The following is a 25,639-nucleotide window of genomic DNA, read 5'->3' on the forward strand; positions in this document are numbered from 1 at the left end:
TAGTTCTTCACTTGCAAGAGTTTGTAATTGTTGCTGCTTCACTGTTTCTTCATTAGCCCCTTTTCCACCCTCTTGTCTATATGGATACATATCTACTTGGAGAAAAGGCCTGTTGTATACTTGTCTTATAGACTGGGCATTTTTTCATATGCTTCAGCATCACAGATGAGAACAACATAGCAGCAGCTGCCACACTATAAGAATAAATTAGAAACCCACATTTGGCCTCAAGACAGTTGCCGCACAGATACATACGTGTGCGTGTCAGATTTTATATCAGGAGTAGGGAATTAAAGACAGTAGCGGTTACTATCTAAAATGGTCTAAGTGAAGAAATATTGTATATGAGATGATTAAGTAAACCACTGAAAGTTCATTTCATGTTAGATTTTAAAGTGTTTTTTCATCTGCATAAGTTATGCTCTAATAAAAATTAAAGAGCAAGATGCATTTGGAAGATCAGGTCATCGTAATTCATTGACATTAGGCCACATAACTGAATAATGTCTTTCTTCAGTGAAATACATCAAATGAGATCAACAATTATGACTCATAAACATGCCTCGCAGGCATAAAACAGCAGGGAATTAGCATGTGAGGCTGATAAATATGCATGTAAATAAGCTCCCAAAGGAATAACATGGGTTTGATTGATAGGTTTAGAATTGGAACATATGTAAACCCCTTTATTCCTCATTCTGGTGTAGCTAAGTAAAGATGCACTTTACTTGTTAAAAAGTTTCAATAACTTTGTAAATCTCTATTCCACATCTGTGTTTGTATGAATGTCAATTGTAAGATTAATTGAATTGTCTGTAGGGAAGATGGCTTCCTCCTGGAACACAAGTGTAGAACCATCTTTGTAAGAGGACTATTTTTATGTGTGTAAATGATTGGTAAACTTAGTCTTCCCTTGTATCCGATCTATAAATCCCTGAGGTTTTGCGTAGACCAGTAAAGTATGTATTTTGTGATATATTTTGCAGTAGTTTTCAGTAAAGTTTTGGCATTACAACCATAGGCATTTATAATTAGAGATTTAAGAATTAGCAATGATTAATATTTGATCAACACATTGTTTATAATTTTACCATAGTTTTTGTAATGTTACTTGTGCTTTAAAAACAGAAGATTTCCAGGTTCAATTTCATCACCTCTTGACAAGATTAAGAAAGACTCCTGGAGATTCATTGTTAGATAGCATCAATGAAAGATTGGCAACATTTTTGGCTGGTATGGTATTTTAATTTTTTAAAGCATTGTGGATTCTATGCCCATAAATATAAATGGGAGGGAAGAAGGCTCTAAGACAGAAGTCCAGACATTTTGTGCATTTTAGGCATAGACAATACAAATAGATGTACAATAATTATTTTTCAACTTTGCATGAATAAACAGAAGTTAGGGATGAGCTTTTCTGTCATTTGTGCCATGTCTTTTATCTTTCATTATACTGTAACAGTATGATGTGGTAACTCATAATTAATCCAATTTTCTGGATTTCATGACGCACAAAACCATAAAACAATACAGGAAGCCAGATTAAAATATGATTGGCTAGTGTGCATGTTACAGTCCTATGACACTTCCAGTTTACAATGGTGCAGTCATGCTTAATTGTAAGTGTTTTATCATTTGGACCCCATTAGGAGATGTTTTTGTACTCTTCTGCTATAATAGTTTTCTGGAATGTTTTTATCTTTAAATAAAACACCCCTGCTTTTTCTATTGCCTTGTCCAGAAACAATACTGCCAGTTTCTCTATATTTGTCATTTGCATTTATTGTCGGCTACTGCAAAGAAAGAAATATGGTAACCCAACAACTAAGCAGTTTCATTATTGTGCTGTGTGTGAGAGACAGACAGCCAGGCAGGCAGGCAGGCAGACAAAAAAATAAAACAATGTGTGTATGGTCTTCAGATCTATGCTGCCTCCTCGTAGCTACCTGGACTAATATCTGCAGTTTTCTTGGCAAGATTTTCAGAATTAGTTTGCCCTTCTTCCTGACAGTCTCTGGCATTCCTTCCCTAACCTTCTTAATTGCACAAGCTTGGCAAGTGCTGCTTCTTTTTTTCCTGGGCTATCTTTGCCCTATCTTTATTTTACATTTTCCCTCCAAAATAACTGGGTGGAAGAGCAAACAAGCTAGCCTTCAGAAATCCAGATAGAATTCTGAAATGATAATCTGTGTTCTTGCTTCAGTGTATTATTGTGGATGTTTTGCACAATATAAAATGATATGATAAGCTAGGGAAGAAAATCAGCAAACTTGCTTGTAAATAAATGGAATGTTCACAATTCGGGACAACATCGTTTAGCAATGACTAAGGACAAATAAAACCATGGCAGAATAGGATGGTAATGGCAGCAACAAATTTTATACAAGCACTGATTTATAGTGACACACAAAGAAAGATGCATAGTAATGCCCCAAGTGTTTCATACAAACAAACTTTAAAGTTTTCTACAGACCTTCAGTAAGATTATGTAACAGTTGTTATCATTTACACATAGTCTAACAGTTTATTGTGTCTGATTGGATTTGATATTGACTATTTTATTTTTTCCAAGATCTAGGATAGCTAAAGATACTATAATAATGTTGATACTATAAGGAGCCCTTATTTATCTACCACAGTTGGAGCTGGCAGTTGTATAGTAATATATCATATGATTGTGCCCAGCATATCATGATGTCGGTCACAGCTGTGATCATGAATCATATCACGCATAATCATTAAGTATGATGTCACTTGACTGCAACTTCCAAGGTCCTGCTGACTTCCCCGCTTTGTTTGTCAGAAGTCAGCTGGCTGTAGGATACTGCATGTGTCATAAATGCCCACTGGTTGCCAAATCATGATCATGTGACTTTAGGGATGCTATGATGGCCACAAGTTCAAGGATCAGTTACAAATTTCTTTTTTTAGCAGTATTACCTTGGATATTCACTGAACAAGCAATAAGTGACGACTATGTATATTATTAGTTTTATTTTTCATTGCAATACTGACTTTTTCTATCTTTGGGTTTTATATGGATATTAACTCTCATTGTTGGTGGTTGCTTACAAATAAGAGATGTGAAAGTAGAAAAACTGCCTTTTCTAGAGAAGTGGCCAGAGTTATTTCCTGCTGTCGGTCTTTGAATAAGATGCAGAGTGCATCCCAATAATTGGCTTTGACTCCTTAAGATTTGGTCACATCTGCCAAATCAGTGACAGATTGATGTCAATTTCTTCGTTTAATCAGACCAGCAGAAAATCATCTTCACTACTTCCATCTTTACTACTGCATCTAGCTAATTCACGTATGAATGGTACGAACTCAAAGCAAGATGTATATCATATTTTTAGCAAGGTGGGATTTCCTCTTGCCAAGATTAAGGAGAGCTGAGAATTGTTGCTGAAGCAAAATGCAGATGTCAGATTACAAATGCAAAGACACTATTCTGGAAAAGAAGGACGGAATAACATATATTTAATATCAGTTATAAGGATTATGTGAATCTCTTGATATTGTCTATATGTTCCTGCTTAATAATCTGTGAACAAATTATAATGGATATTTCTAAGAAAGATCAGAGCCACAAATCTTTCTTACCATGGATGAGTTAAGTTACTGTAGTACCTGTCTTCAGAAATTATACACTGCCTTGTGATCATTACTTTAGTTTTTCTCTGTAGAATTTTATTTGCTTGATCTTGTCTATAGAGACCCTGGGAAAATCAAAGAAAGTTTATTCTTTTCCATTGGTTTTAGTTGAAGAGGTATGCTGCTCTTCTAAGTCTATCATATTTTTTGCTCAAAAGCTTTTGTATGTATGAATTGTAAGAGAAATGAGCTTCATTTAAAAGAGTTGCATTGAACAGCTGGTCTGCTTGACATATAGAAGTTTAATATAAGTGAATATACAAATCTCATGCAGGTAAAAGTGCCTACTGATGATTTACTCATCTTTAACCACCTTACTTGGTTTCCACATGATGTATGAAGAAAAGAAAGTCTCCTCCACAGCCATTGGAAATGGAATGATCTGATTTAAACTGGGAGATAGACCTTTACCTTACATTCAGAATTCTTCCTGAAGGGAACTTTTTTTAAAAAAAAACACCAATTAATATAAAAAATTGATAGCTCGTGATTCCATCTTTTACTAAATTGCTAATATTTACATTTGTGAATGAAAGGTAAAGGTCATATTCAAGGCTACCTACTACTATTGTCTTATATACAAGATTGGCGTAATAGAAACAGTATATTTTGTCATAAACTCTTTTTAAAAATGTATTTTGATTTAAGTATTTGAGATTATAATAAAAAAATAGAAAGGAAAACAAAAGTTAAACGGCATGGGCCCCATTTCCATTTATTTAATATAGGAAACTTAGTTGCAACTCTGGTTTTTGTTTAAATTATTTAGATAATTTGTATCCCCCAATTTTACGTGGAACCATTTATTAAAATTGCATATGTCAGAACTCAACTTTCCCATTCTAAAATAATGTTGATTTATCCATTCACTGTTCTGCATTACTTTACTACAAAAGTAATTTATATTTCAAATAGTTCCCCACTGAATTTCTGATGCACTGAAAAGTCAGATGCGTAACATTACTGGGCAATGTGCATAGGGTTAATGAACAGCATTAAATTTTATGAAGCCAAGTCCACTAATGTTAAAAGAAGTTTAAGGGAACTTTCTTTTCATACAAATTAACACTAAGATAAAAAGTGCCCAAGGGAATTCATATCCAGACAAAGTATAGTTTGATAACATATAGACATATTATGATTGAGAAAAGCTTTGTTTTTTTAGTTGAAGCCAGTTTTTCCAACTTTGTCTTTGTGAAATAGAACCATATTTATAAATACAGATACTATGGAAGTTCATAACCCAAAGAAAATTTATATAAATATTTACATTTTGTTGTGGTCTGTGATCTTACATAAGAAAGTCCTTCATTTAAACTCCATTATTTTCAAGGCCTATTTGCAAGAAGCAAGATACTAGTTTTGTGGTACTAAAGATCAGAGGAGGAAAAAACCTTTTCCCCTTCACATTTTGAATTCATATCTTTGCCAAATATCTAAATAATTTTTTTAAAATTAAGTCAGAGTTACAGAATTCTTAAACTGGAATGTCTTCATGAAAAAAACTGCACTGGAAGAAGACCCCATAGAATACATTCATTGGAAGCCAGATCCCCCATGTTTAAAAAAGAAATTTTATAAATTGGAATTTCTTTTTTTGGAGCTTTCTTTGTGTAGATTTGTTCCTTTTTGCTCCCATCTGGGCTTTTTTGTCATCCCTGCCAGCTTTACTACTCAGTTGTTGTTGTTTTTTCTTCTTTTGTACATTATTTATTTATTTTATTTATTTAATTTAATTTTTATACCGCCCTTCTCCCGAAGGACTCAGGGCGGTGTACAGGGCAATACAATAAAATACAATATATAAAAATTAAAAAAATATTAAATACAATAGCCCAATTTAATAAATTACAAAACGTTAAAATACCCCTAAACCCATCAGACCAGGCCGGCTTGTTCAAATAAATATGTTTTTAGGTCACATCGGAAGGAGCGAAGGTCGGGAGCCGTCCGGAGCTCCACCGGTAAATGGTTCCACAGGTCTGGCGTGCCCACAGAGAATGCCCTCCCCCTTGGGGCCGCCAGTCGACACTCTTTCACCGACGGCACCCTAAGGAGGCCCTCTCTGTGGGAGCGCACTGGACGAAGGGAAGTTGATGCCGGCCGCAGGTGCTCCCGTAAGTAACCCGGACCCATGCCATTTAGGGCTTTATAGGTCATAACCAGCATTAATGTTTTGGGTTTTTTGTTTTCTTCTTGTTTGTAATAATTTTATTTGTAACCATTCAGAATCATTGGGAATCAAGTGGCGTTCTTTTTATTTTATTTGGTCACACAGTCAGCCAAATGTTCAGACTGGATTTGGCATTTTTGTCTACCTGTCGAGTCCTTTCCAAGGACCTAGAATAGGCAGATGTAGATGTTTGATGGTGTTACAGATTTCGTCACAGGATATAAACTATTCCAAGTAAAGCTGCCTTTTGCAACTGATTGATGGTGAATTTGTCAAAGCCGATGGTGTTCAATTGGTGTTCCAGTAGTTTTGTGATTGTACCCAAGGTACCTACTACTATTTATACTACCTTTGCTTGCTTTTGCCACATTCTATTTCTGTTTGCAGGTCTTTGTACTTTATTATCTTCTCCAGTTCTTATTATTCTGTTCTGCTTTCTCCAGGTACTGCCATATCCTCTAGTCAGATATCATCATCATCACCATCACCATCATCATCATCATCATAATTATTTATTATTATTATTATTATTATTATTATTATTATTATTATTATTATTATTATTATTATTATTATTATTTCTTCAATTTCTTCAATTCAATTCAGAGTCTAGGACTGGTAAAAACATAAAGTCCTGGTTTTTTTGCAAAGTCAGACTATTCAGGTCTAATAAGTTCAAATTTCCCATCTTTCTAGGTTTTTGCTCTAAGGTCTCCTATTACTATTGGTACAACCACAAGATGTTGACCTGTTCATTTACAAGAACTTTGCCAATTTGGTGTTCCCAGTAATTTTTATTGCATTAGAACCCAAACTTCTGGCAAAGCTTCCAATATATAATTTTGGCAATTCAATCATGATGTTGTACATAATCTGTCTGTCAGATCTTGCTTATCATCATCATCATCCCTTAAAAACAAATGCATAGAAAGCCAGAACTGAGAAGTCAGCAACAGATAGCAAGTGTCACCTCAGTAAAGAAGCTGAAGACATAATGAATTTTCTGGTTAACTGCTGCAAGAAGATTGTACAGACTAACTACAAACAACAGCATGACAAAGTAACAATAGTGATGCATTGGAAGATCTGCAAGAAATACCATTTGCCTGCAATCAAGAACTGGTGGGACCATGAAATAGAAAATAGTCATAGAAAACAAAGAAGCAAAAGTGCCCTGGGACTTTAGACTTGAGATGAAGGGCATCCGACACATAACACTCCAGACTTAACAATTGTCAATAAGAAAGACAAAATAGTCTGCATAGAGCAGGGGTGTCAAACTCAATTTCATTGAGGGCCGCATCAGCATTGCAGTTGCCCTCAGGGGGCTGGGTGGGTGTGGCCTGGGTGGATGTGGCCTGGGTGGGCGAGGCTAAAGTGCATATAGCCTACTGGGTGGGCGTGGCCAGCTCTACATCGTTCGCATCAAGGGTGCCTATGGGGGCCTGGGCAGGAATGGGACAGATCTGAGGGTCTCTGGCAGAAGGAGAGTCTCTGGGCCGGGGCCAAGGCAGTGGGGGCCGTTCCCTCACTGTTTCCAGGATGGCTTCGTGGGCCGCATGAAACCACTTCGCGGGCCGGATCTGGCCCCCGGGCCTTGTGTTTGACATGTCTGGCATAGAGAATGTGGCAATACCTGGAGACAGCAGAGTAGAAGAGAAAGAATTGGAGAAGATAACAAAATACAAAGACTTGCAAATAGAAATAAAACAACTGATGAAAGAAAGCAATGGTAATATCAATAAGCACTTGGTAAAATCCAAAACAATTGGAATACCACTTCAATACCATCAGCATAAATTCACCATCAGTCAATTGCAAGAGGCAACTTTATTTGGAACTGCTTACATTCTGTGATAATATCTCTTAACAACATCTAACATCGACATCTGCTTATCCTAAGTCCTTGGGACGGGTTCAATAGTAAAGGTTTGATAGTAAAGTAAAGGCAGCTTTATTTGGAACAGATTACTTCTATAACACCATCAAACACCCACATCTGTCTATCCCAGGTCCTTGGAAAGAACTTGGTAGGCAGACAAAAATGCCAAATCTAGTCTGAACATCTGGCTGAATGTGTAACAAACCATAATTGCCATAAGTCAATTGCAAAAGGTATCTTTACTTGGAGCAACTTACAACCTACAGTAAAACCTTTAACAGCGTCAGACAATGACATCTGCATATCTCAAGACCTTGGGAAGGACTTGATGGATAAAAATGCCAAACGCAGTCTAAATATCTGGCTGACTGTGTAACAAACCATAATTAAAATAATGCTCTTAACATTATCAGACTACCTATCGCAGGTCCTTGGAAAGGACTCAGAAAAAAAGCAGATTATTACAAGACCTGGCAATGACTTAAGAGCAGGAAAGTTGAAGAAAGAGACAGAGTAGCTAATTCTGGCTGCACAAAATAAGTCTTTAGAACAAATGCATATAAAGCCAGAATTGAGAAGATAGCAACAGACAGCAAATGCTACCTTTGCTATTAAGCTGAGAAAATAATGGACTACCTAGTTAGCTGCTATAGTTGCACAGATTGACTACAAACAATAGCATGACAAAATATCAAAAATGGATCATTGGAATATCTGCAAAAATATTTTTTTTGTCTACAAGCAAGAACTGGTGGGACCACAAAATAGACAAATTAATAGAAAAGGAAGAAGATAAAGTGCTCTGACAAGTATCTTCCACATAACACATCTTATTATCAATTGTCAAGAAGAAAGATGAAAATGTCCGGACAAAGGACACTGCAATATCAGGAGACAGCAGAGGAGAAGAGAAAAGAACTGGAGAAAATCACAAAATATAAAGACCAACAAATTGATTGACTATGGCAAAAGAAAGCAGAGATAATACCAGTAGTATTAGGTGGCCTAGGTGCAATCTCAAAACAAGTGTGGCACCTCTTGAACACCATAGGCATTGACAAAATCACCATCAATCAATTGCAAAAGGCAGCAATTACTTCAAACAGCTTACATCCCACAACAGTAGCTTTAATACCATCAAAAAGCAATATCTGCCTGTCCCAAGTCCTTTTACCTGATAGGTGGATAAAATACCAAATCCAGGCTAAATATTTAGCTGATGTTTATTATCATGAGACTAACTATTATAATAGTAGTGGAAAGACTAGCATAACACTATTTGGATTCTTCCAGAGACAACTTGTATTCTGAAATTTCTGAAACCTCCATGAAATTTTCAGGGATGATACAGACATCAATATTTTACTTGTAGTTAAATTGAAATTCCAGCACAATTTTATGCAAAAGGATGGAAACCAAAATTCTGTAAAAGCATCTATATTTACTTGGGAATGTTACTTTTGTTTTTTGGTTACATGAGAGGGGCATTTAATCAGTGTTCTCAAATTTCATTGTCCATGCATAGTTGTTTGCTGAAAACTACTGGCTGGAAATTTTTAACCTTTTTCCCCGTATTATTTTTCTAATCAAATTCACCATTCTAAGCTTAGAAGACTACTATGATGGAGAAGACAGGCTTAAAAAGTGTTAAATCTCCATAGTATAAGAGAGAAAGAGAGATGACAAATGTATTCTCATCTGAAAAGATTTCATTTTATGTATTATTTCTGTTTACATTTTAGAAAATTTTATACTGAAGGCTATAGCTACACTTACTTTGATGATGCTCATTAAGTCTTATTTAGTGAGAAGGTCATCCTAATGTATAGAAATCTTCTATCAACTCAGCTTCAAGTCTGATTCGGCTAAAAGATTATTCACCTGTCTCTCTGTTTTCTTACATTCATTTTGGTGGTCTCTATAACAGTGTTCCGTGCGCCTTTGGCATCTAATCATGCCGGCCACATGACCACGGAGACGTCCTTGGACAAGCGCTGGCTCTTCAGCTTTGAAACGGAGATGAGCACTGGCCCCTAGAGTTGGAAACGACTAGCACGCATGTGCGGGGGAACCTTTACCTTTTTAATGAACATCTAGGACAAACAGCCCTAGTCCAGTGAGGATGTATTCTATTGCAAGCCCTGTATCAAAGCCTGATTTAACTGTTGCAAAGAGCTCAGTAACGTCACATCACTTGCCACCTTACTGGAAATATTCCTCAGATGAGGCCCTGACACATTCTTACATTTTGGTATTACAGAAATTATTTTATTACGGAGCTAAATAACATTTAGTATAACTTTATGATGCTCTAACCGAGCAGCTATTTAGAATTTCTCTGACCCTATATTTAATTTCTAACTATTTAGCAATATTTTGGGTTCTTTTCACATATATTTTCTTCCTATCTTAACTATAAAATCTTCTTAGTGTAATGATTTGTAATTAGGAAAACAGTTGGGTGGTAATATTCAATTGAGTGTTTAGCCTGTAGCCTCCCACAACAGAGCAATTAGGCAGCAGTGAGGAGTTCATTGTTCCACATTCTTTTGAATATGCTACTGTGAAAGCCACATAGTAAAACTCTTGAAAGGTACAACCTTGCATCTTGTTTAGAGTATCGGAAATCTTTGATTTAATCTATGTCTAGAATTTATGGAAGGGCATTTTTTCTAGCACTCAGATGAATCCCTTTAATTATCTGCTAGCTTTTGATGGAGTATGAATAAACTGCTACCATACCACAATGTGTCTGGCCATTCTTTAAAATAGGAAATCCATTAACACTGTAATAGCATGAACCATCAATGCCTTCTATCATAGAGGCTTGTATGGTGCCTACTCATACTCAGAGTATTCAGTTGTTTACTCTGTCAGGACACACACTGAGAACTAATTTTTTGGGATGGTAGAATAATTGGAGCAAGGGCACATTTCTAGGCAAAGCAAATAAACTTTCAGTACAAAATGACCACATTGGTTAATTTAAATAATAAGCAGCATTTTTTTCTCCGTGCAGGTAGAGCTGTTCCATGATTTTTGAAATTGTGCAGGGAAATCTTGAAAGCAACATAACTTTTATGATAAAAAAATAAAAAATAAGATATACTAAAGCAGACATGTCAAACACAAGGCCCGGGGGCCAGATCCGGCCCGCAAAGTGGTTTCCTGTGGCCCGCAAAGCCATCCTGGAAACAGTGAGGGAACGGCCCCCACTGCCTTGGCCCTGGCCCAGAGACCCTCTTTCTGCCAGAGACCCTCAGATCTGTCCCACTCCTGCCCAGGCCCCCATAGGCACCCTTGATGCGAACGATGTAGAGCTGGCCACGCCCACCCAGTAGGCCATACGCACTCTAGCCACGCCCACCCAGTAGGCCACACCCACCCTGGCCATACCCACCCGGCCCCTTGAGGGCAACCGCAATGCTGATGCGGCCCTCAATGAAATTGAGTTTGACACCCCTGTACTAAAGCATTGTGCTGTAACTTCCCAGACTGCTGTATATATGAGGACCCAGATTGTTGGGGGCAATAAGCTGACTGTGTAATAATACCGCTTGGGGGGGGCAAAAGCCCTAATAAGCAGGCATATACATAGAATGAAGGCTATTGCTAAGCACATTGGTTTGTGCTTAAATTGTAAGCCGCCCTGAGTCTTCGGAGAAGGGCAGGATATAAATGGGATTAAAATAAAATAAAAAAAAATAAAAAATATACTTCCTGCCATTTATTAATTACCATGATACCAAAATTGACTAAGCAGTGAAATTGTTTTTTATTGCTTGAAATGTTTGGATACTGTTCTGCAATATATATGTGGGTTTGTTGTTGGATATATTTTTTCATAATTTGCACAATGTACATCTGTATTAACAGCATTGATTCAAGTACAGTTATTTGTAGAAGGCTAAGGTTTTTAATTCATGCAGGTTTCAAATAAACAAGTTCCTTTCAATCAAAAACTAACCACATTACTAAAGATGACAAATATAAAAAAATCAGAATAGTTACCTTGCCCTGGCACCATAGGTCCAGAGCCATCTTGCTTAGATACTCTCTAATACTTACAAAGTCTGTTGCTGGCATTTGTTGAATGATGGATATTTATAGCATCAATACTATTTCCTGGCCATTGGAGAGACCAGTTCAGTCTTCCTTTCCCAGTTCTAAGCCAAAGGTTATCTGTCCAATCTATTCTGTTAGATAGGATGGGTGTGCTCCTGATCCCCTCCCCTCTCAGCTGTGTACATTCTTAGTGTGCCCCACCTCTTTAGAATAGCCTTCTACCTGAGATACAGATTATTCTTTCTATTTTGTCCTCTGGACGGCTATGAAGACTTGGCTGTTTCCCAAAGCATTGGGCTGGTATAGGGTTTGAGCTGCAGGGATGTTTAGTCTGGAGCCTGGCAGGAAAGATATTTCATTTTTACTATGTTTTTTATGAATTATAGTGAGCTATCTAAAGTCATCTTATGATATAGGCAATCATGTAAATTTTAAATTCATTCATTCATACATTCATTCTTAGTGAGATAGATTAAGTGCATGTCACATTGTCTATATCTAGTCTAATAAATACTGGGTTTTATCTCTGGATTAATAAGCATCAGGTTATGCTATGTTGCTGATATGAAGAGTTATGCAATAATATTTAAAAAGATACTAACAAATTATCCATACAGAAATTTGGAGAATATTTGCATCTTTTGCATCTTTTAAAATTATGAATGGATATGTAACTGCAGTGGATATTGGCATCATTTAAAAACTCTGGAATTGTGATTGAATTTATCTTAATAGCATGTGGATTGTTCTAAGTGTAAAATATAACAGCATTTTAATTTTAGATATTCTTATATAAACTCTGTTCTGCACTTATCGCTATTACTTTACCAGTTTAACTGCTCTTATTTCAGTAGTTATAAAGTAAGGCTGTGATTCAGGGCTCCCATCATCAATTTTCACATCTACATTGCTTTGGGGGGGGGAACAAAGCTATGCCTTTCTACAAACAATTTGTCAATACACGTCCTTGAATGGGAACTAACACGAATCTTCAGCAGGAGCATGTGACAAAACAGAGGCTTTATTCAGCTCCAATGCACGTAAAATGAAAACAAAGTCAGCATTGGTAGCACATCGCTCCCAACGCTTACATAGTCATCAGGTACAGGGCTCCGCCCTCACTCCACAGACAAACATCTGCCCACACATCCATATAAACCCTCCTCCCCCGCACAGCTCTGTTTGCTGCTGTCTCCAGACACCATCATGCACGCACGTCAGCCTGCCTCCCCCCTGTCCAGCAACCCACCCCCAGCCAGGTAAGTAGACCAGGAAACCCTACCCTTATTCCCAGGCATCTGGCCCCACCGTACCCAGCTGCACAAGGGGAGCCGCGGCCCAAACCACCCTCCGCAAACCTGAGGAGATCAGTTCCTGAGCCCTTCTGGCAGGCAGCCATCCCGGCAGGGAGCTCCAAACACTCCACTGCCCTCCCCAGGTCCCCACGCCCAACCGGTCAGCAGTGGAGCCACCAGGACGCTCCAGACTTCGTGTAGCCCTTTCCAGCACCTTCTGGAACAGCTGTCCAGCTGCAGGCCTGGCAGGAAGGTCTGTTTGCTCAGCCGCGCCTGCCAGCATTCTTGGAAGCAGCTGGCAAGCAGCCAAGGAAGCAGGGATCAGCTGGCAGTCAGCAGACCCAGCAGGAAGGTCCGTTTGCTCAGCCGCGCCTGCCAGCATTCCTGGGAGCAGCTGGCAAGTGGCCGAGGAAGCAGGGATCAGCTGGCAGTCGGCAGGCTCGGCAGGAAGGTCTGTCTGCGCAGCCACACCTGCCAGCAATCCTGGAAGCGGCTGGAGGCCAACTGATGAGGCAAGACGCCCGGAAAGGCTGACAGCGGTAGGCCCCACGAGGAAACTGTTCAGAGTGGGGCAGGGAGGAAAGGGGCCTGCGCGAGAGGCCACCCCCCATTGAATGTCAGGCCCACGGGGCTCGACACAATTATTTTAAACAGCCAGAAGAAGGAGAAAGAGGGGCACGTAACTAAGGCAGAATATCAGCAAATAGCCCGTGCCTGCAAAGATAAAGTGAGGAAAGCTAAGGCTCAAAATGAACTAAAGTTTGCAACCAAAGTCAAAAATAACAAAAAAAGTTTCTTTCAACATGCAAAGAACAAGAAAAAAGTTTAAGGGGATGATTGGTACATTTGAGGGAAAGTGGCAAGAAGGTGACAAGCAACAGGGAAAAGCAGAACTATTTAACTCATTTTTTGCATCTGTCTTTATACAAAGGGAAAAAAACAGTCCAACCTATCAAAAACAGTGCCATAAAAAACAATAAAAACACAAGATAGGCAAGAAAATGGTAAGTGAGCACCTGTCCAGCCTAGATGAGTTCAAATCACTAGGACCAGATGGATTAAACCCCAAGTTTCTCAAGGAACTGGCAGACGTGATCTCAGAACCACTGAACTATATTTTCAAATATCCTGGAGCACTGGGGAACTAACAGAGGACTGGAAAAGAGCTGATGTAGTTCCCATCTTCAAAAAAGGGAAAAAAATAGATTTAGGAAACTACAGATCTATCAGCCTGATCTCAATACCTGGAAGATTCTGGAAAAGATAATCAAACGAATCCGCGAACACCTGGATGCAAACAAAGTCATTACTAAAAGCCAACATGGGTTTGTCAAAAACAGATCATGCCAGACAAATCTTATTGCATTCTTTGACCAAGTGACAAAATTAGTGGACCAGAGGAATTTACTTGGACTTCAGTAAGGCATTTGATAAAGTAGATCACAACCTATTACTTGATAAGTCCTCGAATGGAACTGCATCTACATGGAAGGAAGTGTGTAGTGGGGTGCCCCAGAGCTCTGTGTCATTGTCCCGATAAATGAGACAGTTCAAACAAATCTGAAGTTTCACTTCCCTTTCTGTGCACGGACTTTTCTTATCTTCTCCAAACATCCGGTTGACATTTCCCCCCTCCCTTCAGTGATTCAAAGTGAAGCAGTTAAAATAAAAGGCTGTCTCTTGTCAGTGCAAAAACATGTCAATGTTTGCAGCATTGACACACTGTTCTGAGCCCAGTGCTCTTCAACATCTTCGTCAACGATTTGGATGAGGGGATAGATGGGGAACTCATCAAATTTGCAGATGACACCAAGCTGACTAGAATAGCCAAAACTCCAGAAAATAGGCTTAATATACAGGAGGATCTGCACAGACTTGAACACTGGGCACTACCCAACAAAATGAAATTCAGTGGTGAAAAAAGTAAGGCTCTACATTTAGGCAGGAAAAACCAAAGGCACAGGTATAGTATAGGTGGTACCTTGCTCAATAGTAGTGACTGTGAGAAGGATCTTGGAGTCCTAGTGGACAATCACTTAAATATGAGCCAGCAGTGTGCTGCAGCTGCCAAAAAAGCCAACACAGTGCTAGGCTGCATTAACAGAGGTATAGAATCAAGATCACATGAAGTATTAATACCACTTTACAATGCCTTCGTAAGGCCACACTTGGAATACTGCATCCAGTTTTGGTCACCATGATGTAAAAAAGATGTTGAGACTCTAGAAAGAGTACAGAGAAGAGCAACAAAGAGGATTAGGGGACTGGAGACTAAAACATATAAGGAACGGCTGCTGGAATTGGGTATGTCTAGTTTAATGAAGAGAAGGGCAAGGGGTGACATGATAGCAGTGTTCCAATATCTCAGGGGCTGCCACAAAGAAGAGGGAGTCTTATTTACAAATGGATACCTGTATCATTTTGGTCTACCAAACTTTTGTATTTTATATATGTTCTGAGAAGCCATATACATTTAATTAGTTAATTAATTTTCTTATCTGGTATATAGAGACAAATCTAAAAAAAGACTCTGGAAAGAGTACAGAGAAGAGCAACAAAGATGATTAGAGGTCTGGAGGCTAAAACATATAAGGAACAGCTGCCACAAACAGCTTTTCTATTTCCAGGGGCTGCCACAAAGAAGAGGGAGTCATGCTATTCTCCAAAGCATCCGAAGGCAGGACAAGAAGCAACGGATGGAAACTAATCAAAGAGAGAAGCAACCTAGAACTAAGGAGAAACTTCCTGACAGTTAGAACAATTAACCAGTGGAACAACCTGCCTCCAGAAGCTGTGAATGGTCCAACACTGGAAGTTTTTAAGAAGAGACTGGACAGCCATTTATCTGAAATGGTATAGGGTTTCCTGCCTGAGCAGGGGATTGGACTAGATGACCTCCAAGGTCCCTTCCAACTTTACTACTATTATGATTGTGATTATGATTAAGTAATGGAGTAAGCAAAAATACTTTAATATGGGTTATTAATTGCTCTTAAGAATAGAATCTACTGATAACTGACATTATATGAAACATCACAATCACCCAGAAAAATCATCAAGCTTTTGTCATTTTTTTCAAGTAATTATATTAGATATTGTAATTACAAAAAAATTAATAAAAAAATAAAGGGAAGGTAGAAAAATGGAAAGAGTAAAACATGCAAAAAGAAAAAAATGGGAAAAATGTTAAAAAAAAGAGCAACAAAAAAGAAGAAATATATAAAGAAATGACTTACAAGTGTAAACAATTTTAGGAACTTTTCACTGCTTAAAATACAACAAATGAACTTTTCCTCCCATATCACATGTCTTATCCATAAGCAAATTCATAAAGCACAATCATTTTATTTCAGTTCTGGTATTATCAAAAGTCCATTAAATTTTACCAGAAATAACAACATATCTATTCCTGGGAAATTAAACTTTTCACAAACCCTGGTATTTGAATAGTGTTGTATTTATTTTTAGCATAATGAAAACTTCAGAATATTTTCAATTTTTAATCTAAGAAGAATAGGAAGATTTATATGAAAACTAGGACCAAACTATAATGGAATTGAAAATTGTGAATTGAATAGATTTCTAATCCTTAGTGGCCTATTAATTCCAAGCTTTTTATGTCATCACTAAATACACTTACCTTGATTCTAAATATGACAAGTTGTTCTTACTTTAACTATAATTGTGGCTAGAATTTCTGTTGTAATTGATACAATCATAAAACATAATATCAAGGACTGCATCACTTAGCAGTGGTCATCCCAGCAGTCTCCACTGCGATTGTTAAATAAAAATCAGGCAAGCTTCTTGCAACTTCCTGCCAGCTTTCAGCAACCAAAGTTAGTTAGCAAGCCAGCAAGGAAGTTGCAAGTCCCAGGCAGCTTACAAACATGCTGACAAGCAAGTAAATGGCCATTTGGATATTTATCCAAGCTATTTGCAACCTTCACTGCTGGTTTGCCCATTAATTTTTCTTGTGGAAAGCTGGCAAGGAAGACCACAGACAGTGATAATTGGGAATACAGAAACTGCAACTCAGTGTGATCATCTGCCAAGTATTCAGATCACAATCATGTGACCATGGGGGTTGTGTGATGGCCAGAACTTTGATGACCAGTGGTAAATACCACTTGTTCAGCAACTTTAAAGAGTCGCTGAACGAATGGTCAGTAAATGTTTATAACAATTATTGAATTGCTTGAAACCAGGTGAACTGTAAATGGCTTAAAAGCAAGATACAAATCCAAAATTAAATGAACATTGAAATACAGAATGTATAATGACCAAATTTAGAAGTTGTGTCATGGGCTTCCAGTTCTGGATCTCGGCATGGACAGATGTGCGAGGCGATCGTTCCTCGCATTGTCTGGATTTCTTTCTCCAGGGGACCCCTGTAACGGGGTTGAAAGTCTCCCTGGAGGGGCAAAGAGTGGGGGAGAGGACCTTCGGTCAATGGTGGAAGGGTGGCAGCCCTCCCATCGGCCTGGAGCAGCTCTTCAGACCGAACGAAGAAAGGACCGGCCACTCCCATGGTCCTTCACTTCAGCCGTTTTCTACCAAGGCCAAACTCATAACCAGGCACTTGAAAGCTCAGTGGAGGAACTGGGTGAAACCTGCCTTCTCTTTATTCCAATTTTTTTACCTTTTCCTGTTAAAAGCCTTTCCAATCTGTTTCCACACCTTTAAATGGAGGCATTTGAATACATTGGAAAAAATATATACCTTGAAAAAATATAACTAACTAATTGGATCTACATCCTTTCTACACTTATTTTTGATGACCCAAAAAACCCTATTTTCACAGGAACTGGCTATTTTGTCTATTTGGAAATAAAAGAAAGAAAAGACTCTGGGGACATCTTGTGGCTAGGCCCGGTACAGCAAGTGAATATTATTGCCAAATATTTTTCTTCATAATCTGAATTTGTTCTTGGCACTAGTTAAAGATAAAAACCTGAAACAGCTGTGAGCTGAACTTAGCTTTTAAGATCTGTGGAGGTGAACATTTACTGACTTATGTTTAAAATCAGCCTCCACTAAAGGACTATTACAACTATTCTAAAAATGGAGGGAGACCAGCCACAAACTTCACTTGATTATAAGCTTATACTTGAAACAATCTACGAAACTACTGAGATATTTATCTCCAGACTGAAAAATATTAGCTTCAATCCACAAACTGAAACCCAGACTACAATTAAAGAACTTACAATTCAGAAAATAACAAAATTGGAACAAACCACTATTGAGACAGAGGAATATAATGAACAGCAACAATGCATTAAAAACCTAGTATCCAAAGCTTGACTTCATCCAAAGAACCTACAATCTTAAAAGTACAAGGAACTATCACTAAGACAGTGAACTGTAAGGAACAACAACAAAGCATGAGAAAACCTAATATTCAAATTTTGACCTCATCTAAAGAGCCCATAACTCCAGAAGTATATCAAGCGCAAGACAGTAATATTAAAATAGAGAACGCGAAACATCAACAAAGAGAGCCTATTGAAAGCCTGGATAGCCAAGCAGTAACTGCAAAATTGGATAAGACTCTCTACCTTAAGCAGATGAATCCAGAGGAAAGAAGAGTCCAGACTGAATTGAATACAAAGACCAAATAAAGAGATATGAATCTACAGGACAACAATCTAATGACTATAAATGGTTTAGCTTTTGTGGATTATTGAGGGTCAGATGGCCTCCCTTGATTCAAATAATATGTACTGGAGCCAAGGGAGACCTATCTGGCAACCTAAGGGCTTTGGTCTGGAAACCTGATTGGCAGAAAAAGAAAGCTAGAGTTAGATTTAAAAAATGAGCTACTAGAGGGCCACTCTTAGTAATTTCTGATCTATTAAGATCTGAAATAGAAAATGTTTATGAGATAAAATTAGAAAGCACTTATATATTTATTAGGCTTATCTTAGATATCATAGTTCAGGGCTTTTCAACCAGTGGTACAGGTACCACCTGTGATACATTGGCACCTGGCAGGTGGTATGCAACCATCCTAGAAAAGTGATAGCGGGGGAGGGGAATGAGCTGAACCAGTGGCAGCACCGCACAAGCCTGATGGCTGGAGCTGCAGGGCTGTCAGAACTCAGCGGAAGCACCAGGATCAGCGCCAGGCTCCAGCTGGAGCTCAGCGCTGATCCTGACGCTTCTGCTGAGCCCAGAAGAAGTGCCGATCAGCTGGAATGTTGCAGCATCTCCAGGGACTTGTGAGTTACATTCAGATGCTTGGCAACCGATTCATATTTATGACAGTCACAGTGTCTCAGGGTCATGTGAAGTGACCAAAACCTGCTGCAACCACCCAGCAGACGGGGGGAATAAAAACCAAACACCCCCCCCCCACTGGCAATCCCTAACAGAAATGCCCACAACAATGAAAACCTTGAACAAGAGGAAGAGCGCCGCCAGGCAAGCAGACAGGTGTCTTGCCTAAGCACTGTGGCTTGGGGGGCACTTTTTTCAGTGCCATTGTAACTTCAAACAGTCACTAAGCAAACTGTTGTAAGTCAAGAACTACCTGTACTTCATCACTTTTTTCCTTTGGAGGGGGTCATCAGGTTTTTGACACCTTGCTAGGTGACTGGTGGTACTCGGGTGTTGCCATATCCTAAAAGTGGTACAATGGGTGAAAAGGTTGAAAAGCCCTGTCATAGTTTGTATACTGAAATAATAGAAATTTGGTTTATGGATCCTATGTCTGATGTTAAAAGATGTTTGAATACTTTAAGAACTAAGAATTAGCCAAAAATTAAAACAGAGTCTGATTATGTGCAAGTAGTTGTAGATTGACAAATATAGCTTTTTCTATCTATAACATATGAGGTATCAGAATGTGAAATAAATGTCTATTAGGTAAAGATTAGTTATTCAGCTATTCTGTGTATGTTAGATGTTACAATTTTTGGTGTAGTGAAATATGGGTAGTTTGGATGGTAAATATTATTTTGGATGTTAAAGGCTAAACTTGAATACTACAACTCAAATCAAAATTAATTAAAATTTAATAACAGGACATGGATACGTCTAACTAAAACTGGATTGTCAAACTTTTTAACTGACCATGACATTCTTAGAAATCTACTAGTTTAAACATGTTATAGTAAATGTTAAGGGAAATATAGAAGGATGTTCTGGTAATGTAACCTGAACTATGTACTAAAAACTCTGTTATTGAATTTTTGATTACCCAGTCACCATTATGCTTTCTAAATATATCATTGTTAAACTGGAAAACCAATAAAACTTGTGTGTGTGTGTTTTTTAAAAAAAGAAGTTGTGTCATAATATGTCAGTCTCCAAAAGCCCTCCAGACGAATCATGCTTTCACCAGCTACTAAGAATACTTGCCATTGGCTCCCTTCATGCCACATTTCTGGTAAGGGCAACTGTTCCCTAGTTGCACAGATAAAAATATTACATTAAATTGAGTTGAATTTCAGATTCATTTGGTTTAAATTTCTGTGCTTTCTTCTAGAAATAATATAGTTAAGAGACTTTTATATTTACCTCTTGGTTATTCAGTGAAGAATTTAAACATTTGTATTACTTTGTACAGAATGGCTTAAGACAGAGGTGTCAAACTGCCGGCCCATGGGCCAGATGCGTCATGCTGAAACCGCACCCACCCATTGCCAGCAGTGGGAAAAAAGTCATCATACATCGCAACATGTCACGTGATGTTGTGAATTTGACACCCTTGGCTTAAGAGATTCTTATCCTAAACAGCTGCGAATTACTACCAAATAGGAGAAAAAGAATTAATTTTCCTAAATCAATCAAAGCTTTCAGTGACTAATTGTATACATAATTTTCTCCATAAAAATGTTGAGATAATTTACAGTTTTATTTTTAAAAGTTCTAATACAAAAATATAGTGTTCTGAATTTTTGTAGCCTAATAATTATTTTAGAACTATCCAAAATGCAGTACACAATTCTGTAGATGAAGAGGTTATATTTGGTTTCTATATGCTGCTTCAAGCTTGCTCTGTTTAATCATTTTTAAAGCTTAGGTGGTGTAAATTGAATTTAACACTGTAGTTGCAAGGGTGTTATACAAAAAATCCAAAATGAAAGCTTATGGCATTGATTCTTACTGATCTTAAACTCTGTAGCACCCTCTGTTGTCATGTGGAAGCAGTATCAGGTATATTATCTTAATCAACTGGATATTCATCATCGAAATAGTCAAATGTACTTTATAATATAATTAAGCAAAAATTAATAGTTTAACTTTTAATTTAAAAATCTCATTTTATTCCTATTTTTGTATTTCATTAAATAGTGAGTTTTGATTTATTGCAGTCATTTTTACAAATTTCTATAATATGGGATTTGTTTTATAGAAATTTCACATGTGGTATATAAAAGTTCAAGTTGTATGTTCCCCATAACATTTTTAATTCTTTAATTGGCATGCTTCAAATAGAAAAAAACCTGAACTTATCAGTGCTAGAATTAAAAATGTATAATTGTATGGAACAGATGTTTTCATAAATATTTGGTATAATTAATTTCAACTAGGTACAAAGCATTTGCTTTTTCTAAATTATAATGCCTTTCCCTATGCAGATAATTTTAAAATACTGTATTTAATATTGTTAATGAAACAAATCTATCTATTTGATTTGCACAGTGAAAAAGAAAGACTTGATTGTTTTATATTTTGATCTTCAAATCAATTAGAAAAGAAAAATCTTTTATAAAAATAAATTACAGTAAATTCTGGCTCGTCAGGAAGTTTTTTACATTTATAATTATTAGTATTACATAGTATTACCATACCTTTTGACCTCTCCTCCAGCAGTTTTCTTCCAAAGGCTAAAATTCAAGAATTTTATATATTAGCATCATATTTGTGTACTGTGTCTGCTGTTACTACAGGGAAGAAAAATATCCACTTATTCTTCTTTGATGCCAATTTACTTTCCTTGCTATTTCTGCATTTATAAAAATACCGCTTAATTGAGAGAGCATCTTTTTAAAAAAGTTTTAAAATAAGCACAGCTTAATTGTTTTACACCTGAAAGCTCAACTGCAGCTGCAAGAAATTTTGAGCAAACCAGTATTCTTGACTGATCTGTCATCTACAAAGTGTGCAAAGAAAAATAGGTAGCTGTCATTAAAATTACATTTCAGCTTTCAATAACCATTTAATGAGTAGTGTAATTATATAAGTATGGTACCTCAAGTACTTCACTCAATAATTAAAAATAATCTCATCTTTAAAGTGAAAGCTCTAATTATTATTTGACTTAACCAGGACCACTGTTATGATCTCCAGTGGCATCTCAGAATATTTTGAAGGTATAAATTAAAACTGAATAAATCATTAAATTATTAAGCCTTAGATATGCTAAAATGAAAGTATGTGGTATTTTAAAAATATGCAATTGCATTTCACAACTTTGTAATGTAAGCAACTTCTTTCCTTTTCACTTTTTTCTTCTCTAAGATCACAGATTGTGCCCTTTTAAAAATATACATATTGGTATATGATATTTTTTTTCTTGAGTTACTTCAGAGAAGAAACCATGGTGATTAATAATGATCAAACATTAACTATTTTTTACAAAAAAGAATGTAATATTCTTCTGGTTATATTATTTGTCCTTTCATCTAGATTTGTGAAAAGTAGAAATTTGAAATTCAAAATATTTAGATTATCCAAGCAGGAAATTACTTTTCTTTTATAACTTTAGTAATAAAGATCTATATGCAACTTATAAAGAGAATTTTTTTTCCATTTTTGAGTATAAATTTATATCTTAAAAGTTCTTTACAATTAATAAATAATATAGTTTGATTATTTTCCCTCACTTTATTGATGTGTTCCTATATTTAAGTAGAGAATAATATGGACAAATGTAGTTTCTATCTTAAATCTGTGATTTTTATGACTATAATATTTCTAATCAATTAGTTCTGTGAATAGATTTTTTTTAAATGCACATTGATGACGTTTTTTTCAATGTTTAAAAAAGTGGGGAAATGTGTTTAGAAGTACCTATAGAGCAATCAGTATATCAATACCTAGAAAATCCTTGAAAAGCTAAGCAGTAGGTTTGAAACACATAAAAACAAACATTGTAATTACTAGAAACCAGTATGTTAAAGTAGACTTTGCCAAAACATACTGCTTTTTTAGATAAAGTGATTATATTAGTACACCAAGAGAATGTTATGGTTTTAGAATAAGATTTTAATAACAAATTTATCAAAATTGATAGTTTATAAAATGGAACAATGTGAGATGAACGTTTCCACTACCTGATGAATTTGCAGTTGGTTGAATTACTATAATCAACCAGTGATCCTTAATGGATTTATACCTATCAAGGGATACCTTAGGGCCCTATCCTATCACCAGTGCTCTTCAACATCTTTAAAAATACGTTGGATGAGGGATAAAAGTATCAAATTTGGGAGATAACATAGTCTGGAGATGGGGACTTTCTTAACACCTCAAAAAACAGGCTTGAAGTTTAAATTATCTTCATAGTTTTCCCAATATTTTTTCATCGTTGTTGTGCTGGTGCTGCTGCTTACCTTCGCTCTCTCTGGCCCATCTATCCTGATCTTTAAAGTGCCTTTCCAGAAACCTTGAATTAAGGGACATTGTCAAATTTAATCTGCTAAATTTGAAATCGCTTAGGTCCAGAAGAAATGTGCTACAACAATCAATCTGGAGACTAAATTGTACTTTTGTTCATACTTTAATATTTAACATTAATGTTCATTCGAATTTATAGGGAGGGAGAAATTTATAAAATTTGATTTATCAGAGCTCTTGATTGGGCTAACATGATACATTTTTCAACGCAATTTTACTTCTCTAATATAATACTGTGCTTGCTTTTTAGTATAATACAAGGTAACTATTATCATTTATTGAAGTTCAAAAATTAAACTTTCCATGTATAATGGTAAAGAAGTCTGTAGAAAACTATTTGTTGTGTAGTGCCTATTAAAAATATTTTAAGCATAGCATAGGTATTACAGGTTTTATAAATATTTCCAAGGTATGATTGAGCATATTTTCCAGTTGCATGTATCTCCAACCAAAGGTATAATATTTTTATATATTCATATTCATGCATCTTGCAGTTAACATACTGAAAATTCTCATGTCTGATCATTTCAGATGTGTCAAATGAAAATGGAAGAGTACAGCTTACTTTGGATACTGATGGGATCTTTTTATCATATAGGTAAGAATTCTCCAACTTTTTCTATCTGGACAGCTTTTCTTAAATTTACATTTATAAAGAAAGAAGAAATAAAGTATATGTCATGATTTTGACGAATAAGACCAAATAAATCAGAACTCCAAGGCAGGAAAGTTCCTCAAAGAACATGTTTATTGGTACATAGCATCAGCACAGTCAAAAGTGAAACCAAATCTAAACTTTCCCTCCTGGAATCAAAGTAATACAATGTAACAAATCCCACCCTCTACTAATGCTATCAATAGAACGACTTGACGGGTTTTCTGACTAAACAATCCTCCTCTTCCACTCCGGTTTGGGAATGACCTTGGTTCCCATAAGATTTGCTCGTGTTTAGACTACCAGAAATACCTTTTCTCCTCCCTTTCTTGTGGCAACCTAGAATGACAAAAAATGGCTGCAGCCAGCTTCATTGTAGACTTGACAGTATATTTGTATTTCTTAAACAGATATTTTTATTGTAGTATTATTTGATGAACTTGAATCAAGTGAATCAGAAAGACAATTCAAAAAACTTTTACATTGAATCTACAGCTTAAAATGGCTCATCAGGATCTCTGCTACTGCCAGCTAGTATATATACAGTTTATCTCAAAAAATATAAAAGAAACACTCAGTATATTTTGGAACATCTAACACCTATAAATAAATTCACTTCCAACTCTCATATCAAAGATTATCTGCCTGTGACCATCTATGGAGATTTCTCAATCATCCAGGTCATGGTAGTCACGAAAGTGCTTTTTTCAAAAGGCAACTGGACTTTCTTTGTTTTTCCTTGAAGACATTTTTGCTTCTCATCCAATTTCTTCAGAAAATGTCCATGACTATTATTTAGATTCTTACCAATAATAATCTTGACTTCCATTAGTCTAGTTTTTTAATTATTAATTTTTTTAAAATATTGCCATATTTTGTAAGTAATTTCATTAAATGAAAGTATATTCTGTCAATTCTCTTAATATTTTGAACAATTATAGGAGATAGAGTTGGAGATGACAGATTGCGAAAAGTTGTGTCACGTGAGGAGTCACAGGAAATTGAACTGCATACTTTTTCAATATATTGAAAGTCAGTCAGTCAGTCAGTCACATTTGTTGTTGTTAGCTGCGAAGTCGTGTCCGACCCATCGTGACCCTATGGACAACATTCCTCCAGCCCTTCCTGTCCTCTACCATCTTCTGGAGTCCATTTAAGCTCATGCCTACTGCTTCAGTGACTCCATCCAGCCACCTCATTCTCTGTCGTCCCTTTCTTCTATTGCCCTCAATCTTTCCCAGCATTAGGCCTCTTCTCCAGTGAGTCCTTCCTTCTCATTAGGTGGC

General features: G+C 36.7%; 1 protein-coding gene across 8 annotated transcripts in view; it reads left to right on the plus strand.

Annotated features, from left to right (window-relative positions):
- Positions 1 to 25,639, plus strand: part of TBC1D5 (TBC1 domain family member 5) — a 343,189-nt gene that overhangs the window by 138,959 nt on the left and 178,591 nt on the right. For all 8 annotated transcript variants that reach the window (XM_083376132.1, XM_083376127.1, XM_083376129.1 and 5 more), the window contains one exon: positions 24,230 to 24,296. In XM_083376132.1, coding sequence (XP_083232258.1) covers positions 24,230 to 24,296 — 67 coding nt within the window. The remainder of the gene's footprint in view (positions 1 to 24,229; positions 24,297 to 25,639) is intronic.

Source organism: Vipera ursinii (genome assembly GCF_947247035.1).
Source record: "Vipera ursinii genome assembly, chromosome: Z".
NCBI classification, from domain to species: domain Eukaryota; kingdom Metazoa; phylum Chordata; class Lepidosauria; order Squamata; family Viperidae; genus Vipera; species Vipera ursinii.